Source organism: Tachypleus tridentatus, chromosome 11 (assembly GCF_004210375.1).
Source record: "Tachypleus tridentatus isolate NWPU-2018 chromosome 11, ASM421037v1, whole genome shotgun sequence".
Lineage (NCBI taxonomy): Eukaryota > Metazoa > Arthropoda > Merostomata > Xiphosura > Limulidae > Tachypleus > Tachypleus tridentatus.
The window spans coordinates 58106819-58128213 of NC_134835.1; the positions used below are offsets into that span (position 1 = coordinate 58106819).

At 33.5% G+C, this 21395-nt stretch overlaps 1 protein-coding gene, 1 long non-coding RNA gene and 1 pseudogene across 12 annotated transcripts in view; 1 reads left to right on the forward strand and 2 right to left on the reverse strand.

Annotated features, from left to right (window-relative positions):
- Positions 1–817: 817 nt before the first annotated feature.
- On the reverse strand, positions 818–5761 carry LOC143232224 (tubulin beta chain-like). The gene is made up of 6 exons (XM_076467385.1): positions 5579–5761; positions 4263–4371; positions 2899–3009; positions 2338–2582; positions 1570–2206; positions 818–1264 (listed from the first exon to the last, which is right to left on the reverse strand). The coding sequence occupies exons 1-6, from the start codon at positions 5633–5635 to the stop codon at positions 1086–1088; spliced, it is 1338 nt and encodes a 445-aa protein (XP_076323500.1). The 5' UTR covers positions 5636–5761; the 3' UTR covers positions 818–1085.
- Positions 5762–8427: 2666 nt separating this feature from the next.
- On the reverse strand, positions 8428–16510 carry LOC143232225 (tubulin beta chain-like; annotated as a pseudogene). The gene is made up of 6 exons (XR_013017439.1): positions 16128–16510; positions 12863–12971; positions 10288–10398; positions 9788–10033; positions 9020–9656; positions 8428–8803 (listed from the first exon to the last, which is right to left on the reverse strand). The product of XR_013017439.1 is annotated as a tubulin beta chain-like (transcript).
- LOC143232227 (uncharacterized) overlaps positions 14642–21395 on the forward strand; it is a 49881-nt gene continuing 43127 nt past the window's right edge. For 3 of the 10 annotated variants that reach the window (XR_013017443.1, XR_013017442.1, XR_013017444.1), the window contains exon 1: positions 14656–15061. This is a non-coding gene — a long non-coding RNA (uncharacterized LOC143232227). Of the gene's footprint in view, positions 15062–20098; positions 20434–21395 lie in introns of all 10 variants that reach the window. The other 7 variants (XR_013017448.1, XR_013017447.1, XR_013017446.1 and 4 more) reach the window with 7 other exon arrangements.

Consider the following 21395-nt stretch of genomic DNA (forward strand, 5'->3'; position numbering starts at 1 on the left):
AAGATTGCGCCAATAAATTTTCAGAGCAAAATCAATTGTATTTCATTTGAGACAAGTGTTTCGGTGACCCGTTAGCGGTTACTAATTGCAACTTAAACTTACCGTGTAAATTATAAATTAATGTGAAAATTTGAAAGTTAAGAAATTAGAAGCTAATTAATAGCTTAGTACTTTTGGTAGATTGAGTGTTTACGATGAAATTTACTTAAATACACAACTTCCTCTTGTCGAAAGAACTACAGATGACGACGTTTAGAATATCTTCCTCCTTCCGTTTTCAAGGAATGTTTAAAAAAGTTTAAATGATAATCACGTTAAAATTTTCTATATGCAGCTATTTAGCTAGCACAAAATTCACAAAGTATTTAAGAAGCGTTACAAACATATACAGTGAAGTTCGTAGCTTATGTTTAATGCGAATACTAAACTCTTAGGTCATTAAATATAATTCTGGTTTATGATAGTTAACCACAAAAAAGAATTGAATGAGGTTTCCTATGAAGTAAAAAAAAGTGTTCCACAGAAAAAACATCTTTTAGAATTGTAAGATTAACCCTCAAATTGAGATTAAAGTAGATGTTTATTCACTCTCCCCCCACATAACTAAACACTTTAAATGATAGTTCCTAATCTAATAAAAGATCTTGATGTCCAATGTGTAACCAGGTTTATGAGATCAAATCATTTTAAGGTTAACAATTAAGTTGTATGGGCAAAGTCTGCAATATAAATCAGGTAATATTTGTCCAATATACTTTACAAGACTTTAGTATCCAGAACCTCAATATTCTGCAAAACACTGAAAGTAAGACAAAACTTTTGAATCAACTTTTACTAAGTTTCACTTCCTATGTGATCTTCCATACATTTTTGTACCAAAATTGACATTTAACTTATGAGAAAAATATAGGTAATTGTTTCCAAGTTAAAAAAACAAACTTCCAACTGGAATGTTAATTTATGCTATAAGTTACAGATGGAAGAGTTACTACTTATTAATTACCAAAAATAGACAGGATTTTTCCCATAATTAACTAATGAATTAAAGGCAAATTCAGTACAAATTCTGTGAAAGCACAAAGAAACTAAGCTTCCTCAAGTGGTTCTTCTTCGTCAAATTCTCCCTCGTCATCTGCAGTGGCTTCTTGGTACTGTTGATACTCCGACACCAGATCATTCATGTTAGATTCTGCTTCAGTGAACTCCATCTCATCCATGCCTTCACCAGTGTACCAATGTAAGAAAGCTTTTCGTCGAAACATTGCTACAAGATTTTGAAAATTCCAAAGTTATTATGCAGACTAATCATCACCTTAACTAAAAGTTCAAAAACTTTGTGCTAAGAGAATTAAGGGATAAAGCTACATGCAGATATGCATGTAATTTGTTAAATAAACTTCTCAAATTTTCAGATAAAAGAACAAGTAGACCTATGCATAAAAAAAACAAACTTGAGTTACCTTGAACCTTAATTAAGTTAACAGTATTACAGGGTTTATTTTTTCTAGTACTATCTCCTCCCCTAAGAGAATAACAACATATCATCCACCATTATTAAAGAGCATTTACCTGTGAATTGTTCCGAGATTCTCTTGAAGATTTCCTGGATGGCAGTGCTGTTTCCAATGAATGTAGCACTCATCTTCAAGCCACGAGGAGGAATGTCACAGACAGCTGTCTTAACATTATTGGGAATCCACTCCACAAAATAGCTGCTGTTCTTGTTCTGAACATTCAACATCTGTTCATCAACTTCCTTCATGCTCATTCGCCCTCGGAAGATTGTGGCCACTGTTAAGTAGCGACCATGACGAGGATCACAGGCAGCCATCATGTTCTTAGCATCAAACATCTGTTGTGTCAACTCTGGAACTGTAAGTGCTCTATACTGCTGGCTTCCTCTAGAAGTTAGTGGTGCAAAGCCTGGCATAAAGAAATGAAGTCGAGGGAAAGGAACCATATTGACAGCAAGTTTTCTGAGGTCTGCATTTAGCTGGCCAGGGAACCTCAAACAGGTAGTGACTCCAGACATTGTGACAGAGACAAGATGATTTAGGTCACCGTACGTTGGAGTGGTTAATTTTAAGGTACGGAAACAAATGTCGTACAAAGCTTCATTATCAATGCAATAAGTTTCATCAGTATTTTCTACAAGTTGGTGAACAGAGAGTGTAGCATTGTAAGGTTCTACAACTGTGTCAGACACCTACAATTGAGAAAAACATTTAAAGTATATGTATATGGTTAATAAACTTAAGGTGTATAAAATTTTTTGTTGCAAAACCCAATTAAAATTCTTGTAACTATGTTGAAAAATAGCTATAGATAGAGAATCACCTTTGGAGATGGCAGAACACTAAAAGTGTTCATTATTCTGTCAGGATATTCTTCTCGTATCTTTGAGATCAAAAGAGTTCCCATTCCAGATCCAGTTCCTCCACCTAGGGAATGAGCCAGCTGGAAGCCCTGCAGACAGTCACAGCTTTCTGATTCTTTTCTAACTACATCTAATACTGTGTCCACCAATTCAGCACCTTCTGTATAGTGTCCTTTAGCCCAGTTGTTTCCTGCTCCACTCTGACCTGAGGAGTGGTCAAAACTTTGCACTTATTTACTTTAACACAAATCAAAGATGAAGTACTAAGACATCACTCAAAACAGTTTGCATATACTTAAAAGTAACAAGTTCATATTTTCCAAAGCTTGTACTAAGGCATGTTAAATGTGAAGGGCAAGATTCAATAAAATTTGCATTACATCTCAAGGACTGATGTCAAATAGTTTAGTTAACAAAAGGAAGTGTAATACTGATGAATACAAGCATACACACCATTTTTTTTTTTTTTAATAACTTGTGTATGGGGGGGAGATTTACAAATCAAGTTATTTGGCTCTTACCAAATATGAAGTTATCAGGCCTGAACAGTTGACCAAAAGGACCAGAGCGTACCGAATCCATTGTTCCTGGTTCCAAGTCCAGAAGAATTGCACGTGGAACATACTTTCCTCCTAAAAAAGATAGTTGTGCTAAGTGAGTACAAACTTTTAAAATCAAAACCATTATAAAACGAGGAAATTTTATCTCCACTGATATACAAAAGTAGATTACTTTTAAATGCAATTTATTTTGAAGGAAGTTATTTAATATTGGTCTTACTTATTGATCGTCAGTCTCACGTTTTGCTCCTTGTTGGAACTACTTATATGTCTATTTCATTGGTAATTCCACCTTATTCCTCATTCTGAGTTTTGTAGATCGTTTGAAAAAGTTAATAGCAATTAGCAAATGTCCTTAGCACCCACTTCCAACAACGCAGAGCAGTTAAATCTGCATTATCTTTTACACATATACACACACACCACACATCGCAGTTGTAACATAATTAACTATTAATTATGGTCTTGTCTTAAAAAAAAAAAAAACACTTCAACATTAATTTCACACCTACGTACTAAAATTTATGGTTAGTTTCTGAATGATTTTACTTTAAAATAGGAAAGTAACATGAAAAAAAAAAGCTCCAGTATTAGTAATAATCTTCCTTTACGCTGTATTTGAACTAGCGTCCCAAAAACATGGCCTCATTTATAATGTACTTCACATGCGAAACAATCGAGTCTGCGAAGAACGTTAAGTTTGTCCTGCCTTAGTGGTTCTCATTCCAGGCCAGGTAGGGTAGGTTAAAACGTTCGACTCGTAATCTGAGGATCGAGGGTTCGAACCTCGGTCGCACCAAACATGCTCGCCCTTTCAGCCCTGGTTAATCCAACTATTTGTTGAGAAAAGAGTAACTGAAGAGCAAACGGTGGGTGGTGATGACTAGTTGCCTTCTCTCTAGTCTTACACTGCTAAATTAGGGACGGCTAGCACAGATAGCCCTCGCGTAGCTTTCCGCGAAATTCAAAAACAAATCTCATTCCTACTTCTAGTAGTTTTTAATTATTTAGGAAACTTTACGCTCTCAATAGTGAGAATTTAGGCTGAAAACTACGTGTCCGTCGCATTTTCCTATTTGAAAGTATAAAGGTTTAGTTAACAGCTGTTAAATATAAACAGCTATCCAAGTACTGCAAAGTTTATTGTTAAGCAAGTCGGTTGATGATCATAAAATACAATATTCGTCTCTGCACTTAAATAAATTAATCGCTCCAGATAAATTTATTTTCATCGAAAAATGTTTCAAATGAGACTTTACACAAGAACAGTCTAATTAAATAGAACAGTCAGTGCACTTTCTACTTAGACTAATTAACATAAATACCTGAAGCTTCATTATAATATACGTTGATCCTTTCTAACTGCAAATCTGTATCGCCGTGGTAGGTACCAGTTGGGTCGATACCATGCTCGTCAGATATCACTTCCCAAAACTGAATTAGAACAAAAACTATTAGTGTTTATTCACGAGATAGATACTCTAATCAGTTGTGCAAAAAAAAAAAAAAAAGATTCCTTGGTCATTTACTTTATATTGTTCGGGTGAGGGGAAGTTTTGTACAGTGGCCATCCTATTTCATTTTCCCGTTATTAGAGTAATTAGATAGTTAATAATTAACTTTTAACAGAACAACGCTACTTACTGTCCTCCGGTTCAAATTAAATCTCCCTTTCGTGTCCCCTACAATTGCTTGGATATGCACACTGATTGATTAAGACATTCACTGAATCAGATAAAGCATCTTAAAATTGAAGAAAATACACGGAGCTAAGAAATTGAAACAATATTCTGTACAGTATATTACGCAAGTAAATCCACACACCCTTTATTTATTTGTCAAAAATACATTACTTGTAAACAAGTCAATGAAGTGGGCGAATTGACAAGAAACCTTTGGGAAAGGAAGAGGAAGTACTTATTTCTTCATTTTAATTTCAAAAAACATGTAATTCAGATTATGAAACAATTCACATTGAAAAACTCAGTTTCGAAACTAAAGAGCTGGGTGACTACAAAACTACTGCAAGTAAGGGAGAAAACATCAAGTTATGCTACGATGACCTTGAAACGAGCGGACACGAAGCATGCATTTCTTAAAGGTTGCTGAACTTTTATAAATGTGCATCCAACCAGACATTGTTTTTGAAGCATAACCTCAACAGATAGGGAAAGACTGGTTAAAAAACAAACAAAATGATACAAAGTTTCTACAAGTTAAAGCAAAATGTCTAAAACATACAGAGAGAAATGCAATTATCGAAATAACTAAGATATAGCACTTACATCAACAAAGACCACATTACTTCGAATATTAATATGGTTTTCCTAAGGCTGTCACACTTCGAAACCTTAAAATCGCGCAGGGTTTCATTATTCACAAGTTTTTGCCAAATTACTTTAGTATCAATTATAAAATCATAGTAGTTGTTTTATGTAGATGCTTTAACTCATCTTCCAAATACTCTTCCACTATAAAACATCGAAGCTATTTTCCAGATTCTAGGAAAGCACAACAAATGCACACAAAGTGATAACGCAAGAAATAACTGAACCTAACATCCTTATTTATTTTTACATAACGATACAACTAGCTTGCTAAGTAATAAGTACATCTGCTAGTATCTCCGAATTACACTTACCTTCGCTCCGATTTGGTTACCGCATTGACCAGCTTGGACATGAACAATTTCCCTCATTGTGATTCCTTCTACTTCAGTTTTCTCTAACTGCAAAACTTGACGTTAATGACAAACACTCTCTTGTCGTTGCTTAAAATCACCGAGCATTGTTACTACGCATGCGGATTACAACCATCATAGAACGAGCTGATTGGTCTGAGCTGGCTTTCAGTGTCATTTGATTTCTACGTATGTATTTTAGAACACGTCATGAATTTTACGAAGTTGCTTCGTGCGTGGATTCTTGGGTGTGTTCGAAAATAGTTTGTCTCGGTTGGAAAATGTCGAGTTATTCAAAGTTTAAGTACGATTTGATATTGATCCAAATCTCAAATAAACTATTTTTTTATTTGATGATTATACACAATGACATTTAAAGAAGACACACTATTTTAGGTATGAATTGTGCACAAAAAACTAAGTAGATACGTGAACAAGTTTGTTATCATCATCGTTCAAAATTGAACCATTAAGACTTCCTAAATATAAACAGCAATGCGTTATCATTCATCTAGAACCACATATATATTACTATTTACTTTCATACCACGCATACAAAAAAAAAACTCATAAAGTAATTCGTGATGGCGATAAACCCATTTGATGGTCTTAAGAATACTTTAGAACTCATACAGCTTGTATGTTCTGGGTTCGAAATTAAGATTTTTTATTTTTTAACAGTCGGTAAAGAAAATATGTACATTATAAAACGTTTTGATTACTTTTGAGAGTAAGGTAAGATACTGTAATACAATAATATCCGTCATTCTCGCTTATGGTTAAATAAAATGTTCGTAAACTGCATTTTTTTAGCTGTTTAAGATGCATAAATAACAATAACACCTCAGTGAAAGAAACATGTATGACAAAATATCAACCAAATATTCTTTAAGCAGCTGGTGTATTCCTGGTTGCGAGGTAATTAATTTAGTATTGTCAAATTGCTTAAATAAAATTCCAATTAAAACAAGATTAAGTTGGTATATATAAAATTGTTTAGTAGTCGTGGCTGTCAGAAGCATGTTTTTTTTTTTTTTTACAGGCAAACGTGAATCGCCTTTTAATGAGAAAAACAAAAGCCCCTGAAAGATTATTGCCAAATATGTCGTTTATTGTTACGCCAGTTTTGCAAATTTCATAAGATACAGATTTTGTTATCAAAATATACATTCTAACTCCATTATGCGGAGTAACTACACATGAAATTTACAATTAAAACAGGTTTTGTGTGATTCTTTAATGTTGTTTTTCTTAAATATTTTGATTTTGATATAACTCAATTTTTAGTGCCTGGAGAAATATGTTGTTGATTATATAGTCACTTTATTTATGAGATTCGGTGTTTCTCAGTTGGAACAATTTCTGTTTCGTAAATGTGCTCACAGCAACAAACAGGCAATCTGCTCTAACCATCTCTAATTTTGAACCACCAGCAAACAGCTTTCTATGTAAGGTTTTGAGTTACTCAAATCGAAAGGCATTAGACTATTATTAATATTATACACTGGCCCACCACTGGATACACAACAGACTAGCTACATCTTGCTCTAAAGCAATTTATAATGCACCTACAGACCTATTGAGAGATATTCTTGTAGTAATGGGAAGCGAATTACTGTTAGAGTGAGATTTATCTGGTAAGCCAACTCCTAGTTTAAAATGAAAAATATTTCACACACCAAAGAAACTATAGGGTCAAGTGGCTCGTATTATGTTTTGGAAAAATGTAGTGATCATGAAATTTGTTCTTATTTTGAAGAAAAATAAAATGAAAAATCACGTGTATCATAAACATTCGTTTGAAATAAACAAATATTAAATATTTGAAACTGTAAACATTGATATATGTATAGTGACTATACAGAGTAATCGTTCAAGTTTTTTTTTGCGTCTTAATCTGCAACGGTGCAACTAGTTTCATTTGTCTTCGTAAAATTTTAATAACGTTTGTTTTGTAAGGTCACGTGTTATAAACGTTTCTTGAATTATCGCAAAATCGTTATCTGTATAACTTTTACCCAGCCTTTCTTTCACCAAGTTCAAGAGTTGCTATTGATAAGTTGCCCTCCCCCTAGTTTATCACTGCTAAATTATGGACAGCTAGCGCAGATAGCCTTGCAGTAGCTTCGTGCGAATTTGAAAATAAGCCAAACTGATGAGTTTATCATTATTACTTAATAGGTTGTTTATTATTGATAGAGTATTCGGTTTATTTTTGTCTCAGAAAGCTTTCTAAAAGAGCAGCAATTAAGTTACAGTTATAAATTTAAATCAAAACAATTTGATTACCCCCATAAAACTGTCATAAATGTAACACTCCTACGAAAAGACGTTTCTAGTCCTGATTTCTTCAAGCCCGTTCTCCTGGCTGTGGTTTCGCTAGATAGTAGATAGGGACAGTGGGAATCTCGTTAATCCATTCATTAATGGATTTAAATGTCAATTTCATTTAAATACAAAATTATTAGCCTAATATTAATAACCTTTCAAGTTGCTCTGGGGCCTATTAAGCCCCACTTTTCGTAGGATTGGTAAAGTATTTTTTTATCACATTATTTAGTCTTAACTGTACGAGATTAATTATGGGATCAGATGCATTTTTTATATGAAATCTTAAAATAAATATCACTAATATATAAATTTCATATCTTATATTTTATTACTAGAATGTACTATTTGGTTTTCAGTGATATGAGGTGTTGTTTTACTTTATGGAAAATGGTTTAGCCACAACTTTGAGAACAAGTTTAATACAAATATACATGAAATGATATGTTTGTAGATTAAAATATAAAAACAAAACACATAAGTATCTAACACAAAGTAACGCATTATTTATTGCTTGGTAAAGTAGAATGTTAATTTGAGGTTTATTACTTTAACGTGTAGAAAAATGAGTGATTTTTTTATGTTTCAAAATTATTTATGAAGTAATCTCTGTGAAATATACACATCATTAAGAAAAATCTGCTGGAAGAATAATATGGACATATACTGAAACTACAGATTAGGCTTCTTCAAGTGGTTCTTCTTCATCAAATTCTCCTTCGTCTTCCACAGTGGCTTCTTGGTACTGTTGATACTCTGACACCAGATCATTCATGTTAGATTCTGCTTCAGTGAACTCCATCTCATCCATGCCTTCACCAGTGTACCAATGTAAGAAAGCTTTTCGTCGGAACATTGCTGAAGTAATAATTTATGAATCATTATTTCTGTAACTTATATGTTGAATAAAAAAGCATGATAATGAATAAAAAGAACACTAAAGATAAACTGAAAAATATACTAGATCTTATGTAGAATACAATAATGAAACACAGAATACAGCCAGTATCTTAACTACTCTACAACTCAGAAAACTGGTTATAAATTACAATTTCTTTCATCTCAGGAAAATACCTGTAAACTGCTCCGAGATTCTCTTGAAGATTTCTTGGATGGCAGTGCTGTTTCCAATGAATGTAGCACTCATCTTCAAGCCACGAGGAGGAATGTCACAGACAGCTGTCTTAACATTATTGGGAATCCACTCCACAAAATAGCTGCTGTTCTTGTTCTGAACATTCAACATCTGCTCATCAACTTCCTTCATGCTCATTCGCCCTCGGAAGATTGTGGCCACTGTTAAGTAGCGACCATGACGAGGATCACAGGCAGCCATCATGTTCTTAGCATCAAACATCTGTTGTGTCAACTCTGGAACCGTAAGTGCTTTATACTGCTGGCTTCCTCTGGAGACTAGTGGTGCAAAGCCTGGCATGAAGAAATGAAGTCGAGGGAAAGGAACCATATTGACAGCAAGTTTTCTGAGGTCTGCATTTAGCTGGCCAGGGAACCTCAAACAGGTAGTGACTCCAGACATTGTGACAGAGACAAGATGATTTAGGTCACCGTACGTTGGAGTGGTTAGTTTTAAGGTACGGAAACAAATGTCGTACAAAGCTTCATTATCAATGCAATAAGTTTCATCAGTATTTTCTACAAGTTGGTGAACAGAGAGTGTAGCATTGTAAGGTTCTACAACTGTGTCAGACACCTAGAATTGAGAAAAACATTTAAAGTATATGTATATGGTTAATAAACTTAAGGTGTATAAAATTTTTTGTTGCAAAACCCAATTAAAATTCTTGTAACTTTGTTGAAAAATAGCTATAGATAAAGAATCACCTTTGGAGATGGCAGAACACTAAAAGTGTTCATTATTCTGTCAGGATATTCTTCTCGTATCTTTGAGATTCAAAAGAGTTCCCATTCCAGATCCAGTTCCTCCACCTAGGGAATGAGCCAGCTGGAAGCCCTGCAGACAGTCACAGCTTTCTGATTCTTTTCTAACTACATCTAATACTGTGTCCACCAATTCAGCACCTTCTGTATAGTGTCCTTTAGCCCAGTTGTTTCCTGCTCCACTCTGACCTGAAGAAAGAACGATGATTGGAGAAATAAATAACTGTTAAAAAATTTAAAATACAGAACACTACAGCTCTCTTCATATCTTTCAAACTATGTGTTATTTTGATACTATGTGAAAGTTTGCATTTCCTATTAATTCTGAAGATAAAGTAAAAAAATAAATAAATAATTGCAGAATTGTTAAGTATATCTAGATATAAGCATTTAAACAAATGAAAAATATCTTTAGTGAAACCTTCAAATAATTATAAACTAACCAAACACAAAGTTGTCTGGTCTGAAAAGCTGTCCGAAAGGTCCTGATCGTACAGAGTCCATAGTTCCAGGTTCCAAGTCAAGTAGAATAGCACGGGGAACATACTTGCCTCCTTTGATGAATACAATTTTTTTTTTTTTAGTATTCTTCATTTTTAAACAATAATTATTTTAGTAACTTTAAAATCAAATTACAAAATACTTAAAAGTTCAATGTGCAGTCAAAAAAAACAAACACTTTTATTATTACTATTATTATTGAAAACATATTCAGGGTATCAGTATTATAACTTATATAAATTCATGCAATAAAATCAAATCACAAAATTAATTGCTATATTGAGGGCTTGTTCTTGTAAATAGTAACTAACTTGTAAATTCGTGTATACGAATATTTTGTGGTAATAGCTTGAATAATTTTAATAGAAACAGTATTTGCTCACTGAAAATGACTAAAATTCAATACTGACAACATTTAATATTGAGCAATTATCATGTTGTATTTCATGTAGTTTTTGTGCTTAATGAAGCTTTAACACAGATACATGAAGAAAAAAAAATTATTGAGTTTCACCGATGAGAAACGAGATCGGGTTTTTTGGCCATCACAACCAAACTGGTTTTTTAGTAATCATATATTATATATTTATCATTTTTTTAAGTCTTCAAAAACTTAATTTGGTGGTGGTAGTGGGTTTGACGTTTTATAGCGCAAAGGAACTAGGCTATCTGCGTCCTTAATTTGGTAGAAAAGACCGCCTACGACTAAAAAGATGTCGCTGTATAACAACTTCCTACTCTCAGTTTGTTCAGCTTATCCATGAGGCCACATTTGACTCGAGCAGAACACTCCTTATATGGCAGTCGAGGCAACACGCGGTTGATACCATAAACAGAAGAACATACAACAAACCGGTTCTAAAAGCAAGCGGCAACACCCAGTTAAAATCCATGACTAAAGCAAACAGTATGGTGTTTCACCTACATAAACTGGCATACTGATTTCGATTATGTTGATATCATGATCAAAACATATGTTTAATATTTATAATAATTAATAAATAAATAACTATAAAAACACCTTGTTTCCGTACAGTAACAATAGAATTCATTGTAACTTTACATTTTATGCAATAAGAAGACAGAATGTCTTTTTACAAATAATAAACCTAAGCCGAAAAACTGTTTTGTTAGCTTGTTCAGAATTAAGCACAGCTTCTGTACACTATGGATAGAGAAACCTGGTTTTTAGCAATGCGAGTCCACAGACATACCGCTGTGCCACTGAGACGCTGTTTGTTTGTTTGTTTTTCGAATTCGCGCAAAGCTACTCGAGAGCTATCCGCACTAACGGTCCCTAATTTAGCAGTATAAAATAAGAGGGAAGGCAGCTAGTTATCACCACCCACCGCCAACTCTTGGACTACTCTTATCAACGAATAGTGGGATTGACGGTAACATTGTAACGCTCCCTCGGCTGAAAGGGTGAGCATTCTGGTGGGTCAGGGATTCAAACCCGCGACCCTCAGATTACGAGTCAAACGCCTTAACCCACCTGGCTATGCCAGGCTACTCCATTGGGACGCAAGCTGTTTAGTAAAACCACGTTTTATCTGTTAATAAGGAGAAAAAAAAAGAAAAACTGCCATTATTATAATTTAATATTAACAATCAAGCGAGATGTAAATGATTTAATAGATGTATATTTCGAACTATATTATATTTATAATTTTAATCGTTTTTGTCGATCGCAAATTTAATGAATCAACAACACAGTCTGGCCCACCTATACATACGTTTTAAATTTAAATAATGTGAAATAAAGAAAAATTACCATACCTACTGACCAACAGATCTAAATCTTTCACTATTTTCATGTGGTAATTATCGAAAGTTCTTAAAACATGTCAAATTTATAATACGAAAGGAGACAACCTTATCCTAAGCTTGACAAATTATCGTAATAAATAAAAGTCATATTATTAGTTTTATTCTTTTGAAAGTATCCAACAAATTTTAAAATCCATCTTAGTTAATAATCACTAGTGTCAATATTAAAAATTATGTGCAACCAGGAATTTATGACTGGCGCATCAATTTTCTTGCAGTTTTCACCACAGCTATTGATCCAATATGACATCTGTTGTCGCTTAGAAAAATGCATTTCTCATTAAAACGACTGGAAATCGTATTTGGTTAAAATGTTAACAATCTTTCCTACATACGAAACTTGTCTACTCGACATTCATGTACCAAGAGACATATTAGTTAACACAATACGTAATTCGTTAATTTATGATCGCTCTCAAGTAAAGTATCTTGACGTAATTCACCTAATCGCCGTTGTAACAGTTCTAAGTTATCTTTATCGTATTTAACACTATCTTTTTTTAGTGTGGTTTTGAAAAAGTAAAAATACATTTGTATACTTAACTATCTATTAAGTACTCCTGTATATAACAAGTTTAGCAATATTTTTTGTCTAATTAGAATTAACACCGAAGTAAGTGAAAATAATTGTTTAACTGACACTGATAGACCATCTCATATCTTTAGTGGAAAATGTTTCAAATCTACCTGAGGCTTCATTGTAGTATACGTTGATTCGTTCTAACTGCAAATCTGAGTCTCCGTGGTAGGTCCCTGTCGGATCCACGCCGTGCTCGTCAGATATCACCTCCCAGAACTATGAGAATAACAACACTTATGGTCCTATGTACAAGGATAACACATCTCATTGTATTAAAATTACTGAGCTATACATAGTTAATGTTAACAACTCGTTATTAAATGGAGACACCGTTTAGGAACGTTGAAGAAGAAACATTTAATATAATTAACTAGAAAAAGAAAGAGTATAACAATGGCCTCACTGTTTATCATAATTCCCAGCTGGTTTTACTTCATATTTGTGTTGGGGAAATCAGTTAATGGTGAATGACAAAAACTACAGTATAGTTAATAAAAGTTATAATTGATTGTTTGGGAATTTCGCACAAAGCTACACGAGGGCTATCTGTGCTAGCCGTCCCTAATTTAGCAGTGTAAGACTAGAGGGAAGGCAGCTAGTCATCACCACCCACCGCCAACTCTTGGGCTACTCTTTTACCAACGAATAGTGGGATTGACCGTCACCTTATACACCCCCACGGCTGGGAGGGCGAGCATGTTTAGCGCGACGCGGGCGCGAACCCGCGACCCTCGGATTACGAGTCGCACGCTTTACGCGCTAGGCCAAAAAGTTATAAACGTTTAGACTACTTGAAAGTACTCAAACAATATTTTAACGAAATCCATTGGTATTTGAATATTTGGCTTACTTTCAAATCTTGCCTTAAGCGTAAGTTATCAGCATTCAAGGATTTGACACTTCAAATTAATAGTGAATTTTCTTTAAAAGACAAAAAAAAAAAACACAAAACAAAAACAGGTTCACTGAATTTCTCAAATATACACTAGCTGTCCCTAATTTAACAGTGATACATTATAGGAAAATCAGGTGGTAAACACTGCCTACCGCTAACTCTTGGGCTACTCTAATAGGACAATGGGAATTAACTATAATATTCTAAATGCACGAGCTTGTTTCGGATATGACTCTAATCCTTAACGTATAGATTGTGGGTCTAGCACTAACCATAAGACCATTCCAAACATGTTTATTAAATACAAACATCGCAGGAGTTAAATTAAATAGAATCTGGAATAACCTCCCATATAACACGTTTTAATTCGATATTTAGTGGCCTAATGTTATCTTTATTTAGTAGTACACAGAAGCATACTACATTCATACTTATTTTCATAGCAATGTTTTCGGATTAGGAAATTGTTTAAAACTTTTATCAACTGATCCATAAAGCCAACGTATTACAATGTGTTGCGTTTCATCAGAAGTTAAGAACTTCAATTAAGTATAATTATTGAACAACCAAGGGAGGGGGCAATAAGAATTATTTTCCTATGTGTAATATAACTGAAAACAAGTTATAATGTTATTATTAAAGTAAATTTTGTGTATCATTTCCTATCATAATGTAACGTGCGTTTATTTCAGTAGTCGTTTTGGAATTTTGGATTAATAGTTAAAAACTAAATCGTGAAAGAATAAGAAAAGACAGGAAATGCCTGAATCAGATATTTGCTTGACCTGTTATAATTGAGGATGTTTGGTCGGATGCCACCACGAACCGTAACGTCGTGTCCCTTATCCAGGCATATCATTTGTACTCAACGCGCATGTGCTAACCACACCTCAGCACTACATAAGTTGTTTGTTGTTTAACCAATTATTATGGAACATTCTTAAATGTGCAATTTAAACATTTATAGTATTTGTTACCTTAGTATATTCAAACATTTATTATTAATTTGCATACACACACTGACGTACACTAGCACAAATCTATTGTTGCAATGATACAGTATTACTATTAGTAAATCACTTTAAATGACATAGATGTTAATAATGGATAATACGTAAGTCTTATAATTCCTACCACAACTTTCAGAAGTCTTATGAGAATCTATATTTTGAAATGTAAAATAAGTAAACAAGTATATGTCTGTAAAACTCAAATCGCAAGCAATGTTCAATTTGTGTATCGCTTGAGATTTGAGTTCTACAAGCCAGTCAAAGATTAAATATCTAGCCAATCGAAAATGAGATACCAGTTTTCCTGAGCATGCGCAATAGTGCTAAAGAAGGGAGACGACGAGCTCAACGTGGAGAGAAATGGTGGTCATATGACTGTAAGAAGGCTAAAGTACCATAAGGTATTATATTGACTATACGCTATCATATATTACTACAGAATAATATAGTTATTAATCATAATTATTTAACAGAATCATAGGTTCTTTCGTCTAGTCAAGGTGAATTGTAAACTTAAGTCAGTTTTTAAAATTATATATGAATCATTTTCTCATATATTTTTAATTACATTGTTTCTTTGGCTTTTTTTATCCTTACACATAACTTTCTTTTTCACGGCTTATCACAATACGCTATGGTTTCTATTAATAAGAATGTATTATAAAATGCAAATAATTTTATAAGAATAAATTTAAGATGTAGTACACTGATACTGAAATCTCATGGTGAATGACCAGTTTCCGGACGCCGAGAGCGATCTTAGCGGTTATAATAAAAACTACGTATGGGTTAAGCTAACATTAAGATATCACAAGTTTAATGACGAAGTTTTCATGGTATTAAGATAAAATCAATACGAAATTCCTATTAATTTGTAGTTAGCGTGAAATTCTAAATAACAGTCGAAACAAGAATATACTAAGTACATTAGAAAAGTTGAAAAATGTGATAAGTTAATCTCTTGTTAACTGTGAGGCACCAGAATCTATTCTATTCCTAGCAGTATGGAGGTGATTTGAAAGATATTCGCGTCGTGGCACTGCTAAAGTCATGAAGTGGTCAGCACTGATTGAAGTTAAAATAGGACTTTAAAAAGTTAGAATTGTTTTAACACCATTTAAGGTCGACTATACCTAAACAAAAATCATGATTAAATTTTCAATGTACATCTAACTTTAGAAGTAAGAATTAGTGGGCCATTAAAAGAAATTTAGGTAATCTGAAATTTTAGTTATTTTTCATAAAAAGAGAAAAAAAAAGTATCTAAAGTTAAATACTGGATGCTTAATAATAATATAAAATGATAATAAACAAACAATAAAACAATATTTGTAATCATTTTTACTAACATTCGAATCGTAGAGTACACTGGTAGAATAAACAAACCCTAGTAATTACTGCTAATACTATTTACCCGTATGCTATGAACAACGAATGCTGTAACTTCACATTAAAAGAAAACATTACCTTTGCTCCGATTTGGTTGCCACATTGTCCTGCCTGAACGTGTACGATTTCTCGCATAATGAATAATATTACCAAAGTCCTTACGACGTTTTAGAATCCTGTATTTCCCCACAAAGAGATATGGCGAAAAGGCGCTAAATATTATTTTAAAATTATTCTCAGATATAATTAATGCGCATGCGTTTTAAAAATAAGAACGTATGATTGGTTAGAAATGTACCTCGTGACTTTCCTAACTACTTGGGAAGGGGGAGGGTTACGGATAGAACAAAGAGCTCTCTATCAGTACTAACCGTTGAAATACTGCATGTGTATTTGTTTGTTGCAATCTGTTGATTGAGGAGTCCCAGTTTAGGCCTTCAAAGTTCATAGCAGTGCGTCAAGTTCTGAGGCTTTAGCGTAATCTCATTTGCCGGTTTCACACATGCACTATCTCATTTCCTGTTTTGTGAAACTAAGGAGTTTAACATATTTTAGCTACTAAGTCATAAGAAATATTATTGAACATGTAGCAGTGGATTTGTTACAATGTGATGAATTTACTAATAGCTGAATTTAACAAATCAGTAATAAATTACGTAAATATTATTAACATGTCATATAAATGACAATTGTAATTAAAAAATACTAGTCCAGAACATTCGGTTTAGTTCAAGACTTAAATCTCAGATACAACGTGTAATTTGAATACCACACACAAGACAAACCTAATTTATCTCTTCATTTCAAACTTCTACAATTTATACTTACTTACATTTGTAAATAGTTACAAGTGAGGTATTCTATTGGTATAATGCATCATTCAGGCTTCCGGTATGTAATGTTGGGTTTCGAGAGTTAATTAATTATTAATTGTATCATTATATACCCAATATTTGTAGAAAATTATTTTGCCAATTATCAACATTTGATCTTTAGTACGTAAATGTATAAGTGTGTCTGTGTTTTCTTAAAGCAAAGCCGCATTGGGTTATCTGCTGAGTCATACTTGGGGATACATGTAGAAGTTGATGTTTGTACAACTTTAAATTGATATACAATTTTATAATTAAGGGCAGTAACTTAGCTTTATTTCTTAGTATTAGCACAATGCATATTCACACTATCTTAGGCTTTATTCAGAATTGTTGTTTTCTTAGGGAAAGTTAGGTGTGTTTTTTTCAAAAAAAAAGAAATAATTTTTAAGTGAGTATATTGAACTGCCATGCGATGTAAGTTAAGAGTAACTTATGTTTCTATTACTCGATTTTGAAGATTATATATGACGCCGTGTTGTAGCATACAGAGTAAATAACTCTTCTCGTGATTCAATACATGCACATTTTACTTACGACACGGCGAATGGTGCGAATGGTTAAGACTGCTAACTCCTCCAGGCGTTCATTCGATCCACCTTTCTAAGAAATACATTACTGTGCAAAAATGTAAGGACAAGATAATATTTTGTCATTTTTTCCATTTTATGTGGCTAATTTTTCCTTGCCATTACACAATGGAAATCTCAACCTTAGGGTAATGCTTTATTGATCCCTGTTGACAAATGAATGAGTCAGGGTGAGAATATTTATCATTCTTTAGAACTCCAATATACTTGTACCAAAGGCATATCATAAGGGTCCTGCTTGAATGATCGCAGTGATCAAATTTTGTGTCTGAAATAACTGTCATGGTACCCCATACCGTGTCTTAACTATATAGATATAAGATAGCAAGGAGCTACCATATGGTACCTGTATATGATGGAGTAAATAAATTTAATATCATTTCACAAATAAACCTGGATCAAACCAGTATTTAACTCTATATATTCAGTTTTGCTGTGATGCCAAGGCTCAAAAAAGCGTACGGAATTGTCAGTAAAACACAGAATTCGTATAAAAACTATACTTGATGCTGGTTGGACTGTCCAATAAATTGCTGCAGACTTGAAATGCTTTCTTGAAATACTGTCAAGTACACTCTAGATAGTAAAATTAAGACAGGTAAATTTGAAAATAGAAAGGGAAGAGGCAGAACACCTAAACGCAATGATATTGATGTTAAGTATCTTCGTTTACGCAGCTTCTGGGACAGAAAAAGTCTGCCACTGATCCAAAGCATGTGATAAAGGACCATGTATTAAATGACAGGAAAGTGTCCAGATGTACAGTGTCAAAATGACTTAATAAGGATGGAATATTTTGGTCTTGTAACAGTTAAAACAAACATTTACTTCCATCTCCAGAAGTTGTCTAAAAACTGAAATTTAGTAAAAGGTGCAAACACTGGACTGTTTATGGTTAGAAAAGGGTGTTACGGATGGTTCAAAATTGAAATATAGATGGTATATTCAGCGAAAGAAAGGTGAAAATTTTTAATTATATCCAAAGCACCTACCATAAAGCGTGGGGAAAGCAGTGTGATGATATGGGGCATTTCTCTCCAGAGGCAAAAGGAGATATGCCCAAAATAAATGGAAAAATCACCAGCGCAAGTACCATCAAATACTGATCCGTCATGGTATACTCAGTGGTTTGCATAATATTAGTAAATAATTCTATTACCAAAATGATAATGACCCCAAACACTCATTAACTTTACGCAGAAATTATTTAGAGAAGAAAGAAGCTGCTGACATCGTTCAAATAACGCAATGGCCTCCACAGAAACCTGATCTCAACTCAACTGAGCAGATCTGGGTGACAGATCAAACACTTGACAAATAAAAAGTTACTTTCAAAGAAACATTATAGGAGTGTATTAGAGAAATTTAGATTAAAATCCCAAAAGAAGTGTGTGTTTTTCTTATAGCAAAGCCACAATGGGTTATCTGCTGAGCCCACTGAGGGGAATTGAACCCCTGATTTTAGCGTTTAAATCCGTAGACCACAGCTTTACTAGCGAGGGGCTACCACAACGACATTTTGACTGAATATGTTACAACAATGACTGAAAGACTTTGCAGTTTTTAAAGCAGAATATGGATACTCAAGATATGAACTGTTTGCTGACCTGAAGCACTTTCACTGAGTTTCTGTTGCACTAATATGAAAATTAATAAAAGCTTGATGTTTTTCTTGTTTACCTTCCACTGTTCTTTGAAAGTAGCATGAACTCTCTAATTTTTGAACTGTGTCTTTAGATTTTTGCATAATACTGTAATTCTTGATGCTGTTCTGAGATACAGTACTGAAATTTATATGGATGGCAGATGTAAAGGTAGCCATTTCCTTATTTCTATTCATATACTAATGTTTATGGGGCAGTACTTCACGCCACACGTGTCAGTATTGTTTAGAACAACTACTGTATTTATGATTCAGACTCTGGTATGATCTGTTGGTTAGAGTCCTTAACTCGTAATCAGCAGATCGCAGGTTCGAATCATTTTCAACGAACATGCTTCCCCTTTCAACCGCGAGGCGTGTTAACGTGTTGGTTAATCATACTATTCATTGGTTAAAGAACAGCCCGAGAGTTTAGGGTGTGTGGGGTTGATTAGCTATATTCCCCATGGGCTATCACTGCAAAATTTGGGACGGTCAGCACAGATAGTCCTTGTGTAGCTTTGCGCGAAATTCACATCAAAAACAAATCCTCTTGGTTCAAACTATATATATTTAATTATAATATTCAATATTATTTCAACTGTTTTGATGATAGATAAGTGAACAGTTAGTGAAAAATTTATAAATACTATAAGTAATTTTATATATTTCACAATATCCGACCAATTAATCATGAACAAATAATTGCACAAATCAGTAAAATAAGTTGTACAGTTAATTCATTCTTGTGAATATGTTAGAAATTTGTCTTTACTTATCAAGTATGAAACTTTATTTACTATTATTTGAACAAAGTACTAAATAATTGTTAAAACATTGTGTTTTAAAACCAATTTAAAAGTATGGTTTTAATTGTATCTACTAGATGGCGCTACAATATGATGTTCAACATACAGCGATTTTTTGTATTTGAATTTTTCACAGACCTACACGAGGGTTACCTGCGCTAAACGTCCCTAATTTAGCAGTGTAAGACAAGAGGAAAGGCAACTGGTCATCACCACCGACAGCCAACTTTTGGGCTACTCTTTTACCGACGAATAGTGGGATTGATTGTTGCATTATAATGCTCCCACGTGTGAAAAGGCGAGCATGTTTGGTGCGACGGGGATTCGAACCTGCGATTCTCGGATTACGAGTCGAGTACCTCTTCCACCTGGCCATGCCGGGGCTGTAACATACAGATAAAGACAATTTTTGTATTCTTTGCACAATGAGTTAATTGTATGCACTCTTCCCAAATCCCGTTTATAAATGATGTAAGTTTATAAATTACTATTTACCCACCGTATGTATTTGTTTATTTGTTTGTAATAAGTACAAAGCTACACAATGAGCTATCTGTACTTTGCTCACTGGAGTTATCGAAACACGATTTCTATCTTTGTAAGTCCGCAGATATACCGTTGTGCCCCTAGAATACAAGAGAAATAAGAATTACTTATAGTAAAGATAATGGCGAGAACAAAAGGCAGATGTTATTGCATCCAGACAATCTGTAATTTGTTTAGTGGCCCATTTAATGTTATATTGTTCAGCTGTATCAAAATAGTAATATTACTGGGCACAATAGATAAAGCAAAAAAATCATGCTAAATTGTTTATTTCGATTAAATAATTTCTTTTAATATTGGAATAAATAATATATACATTTTAAACAGAGACAGCAAGTTAATAGCGTCCTAATATCTTTACGTTTTATAAACCATAGAAACTGGCGTTTTGACAAAATACATGGTGTTAAGATATTAAAAATTACTCACCCTTGTGCAATGTCATTTACCTTAACAAAATTAAAATGAAAATGTCACCCTGGCCAGGATATTTCTGTATTATACCACACAATTATTGTAAATGTTTGCATGTGCAATATTTGTTGCCAAGCTCAAGAGTATCAAACGCGATTTATGCATCTGTAAAACAAATAAGTTTTGAACGACTACAGTAAAATTGAGAAATATATTTTAACTAAACATTAGTTTGGATTAGTTTCCCACTGTCCCTATCTATTATCTAGCGAAACCACATCCAAGGGAACGGGCTTGGAGAAATCACCAGTTTACAAGTGTTTGTAAAAGAAAATGCAAAAAAAAAAAAGATACTTCGGTTACAACAACCGTTTTTTTTGTTATTAAATAATTTTAAACATAAGTTACTGTAGAATGCAGTAGAATAGTGCTTGCTAGATCAGTTCAAGTACTTAACATAGCCACTGACAGAA

Coding starts and splice junctions, on each gene's coding strand:
- LOC143232224 (XM_076467385.1), bottom strand. CDS start 5,635: ATGAGGGAAATTGTTCATGTCCAAGCTGGTCAATGCGGTAACCAAATC. Junction 3,010..4,262: donor ATATTATAATGAAGCTTCAG/GTATTTATGTTA, acceptor TATCTTTTTTAG/GAGGAAAGTATGTTCCACGT. Junction 2,583..2,898: donor GCCTGATAACTTCATATTTG/GTAAGAGCCAAA, acceptor ACCACTCCTCAG/GTCAGAGTGGAGCAGGAAAC.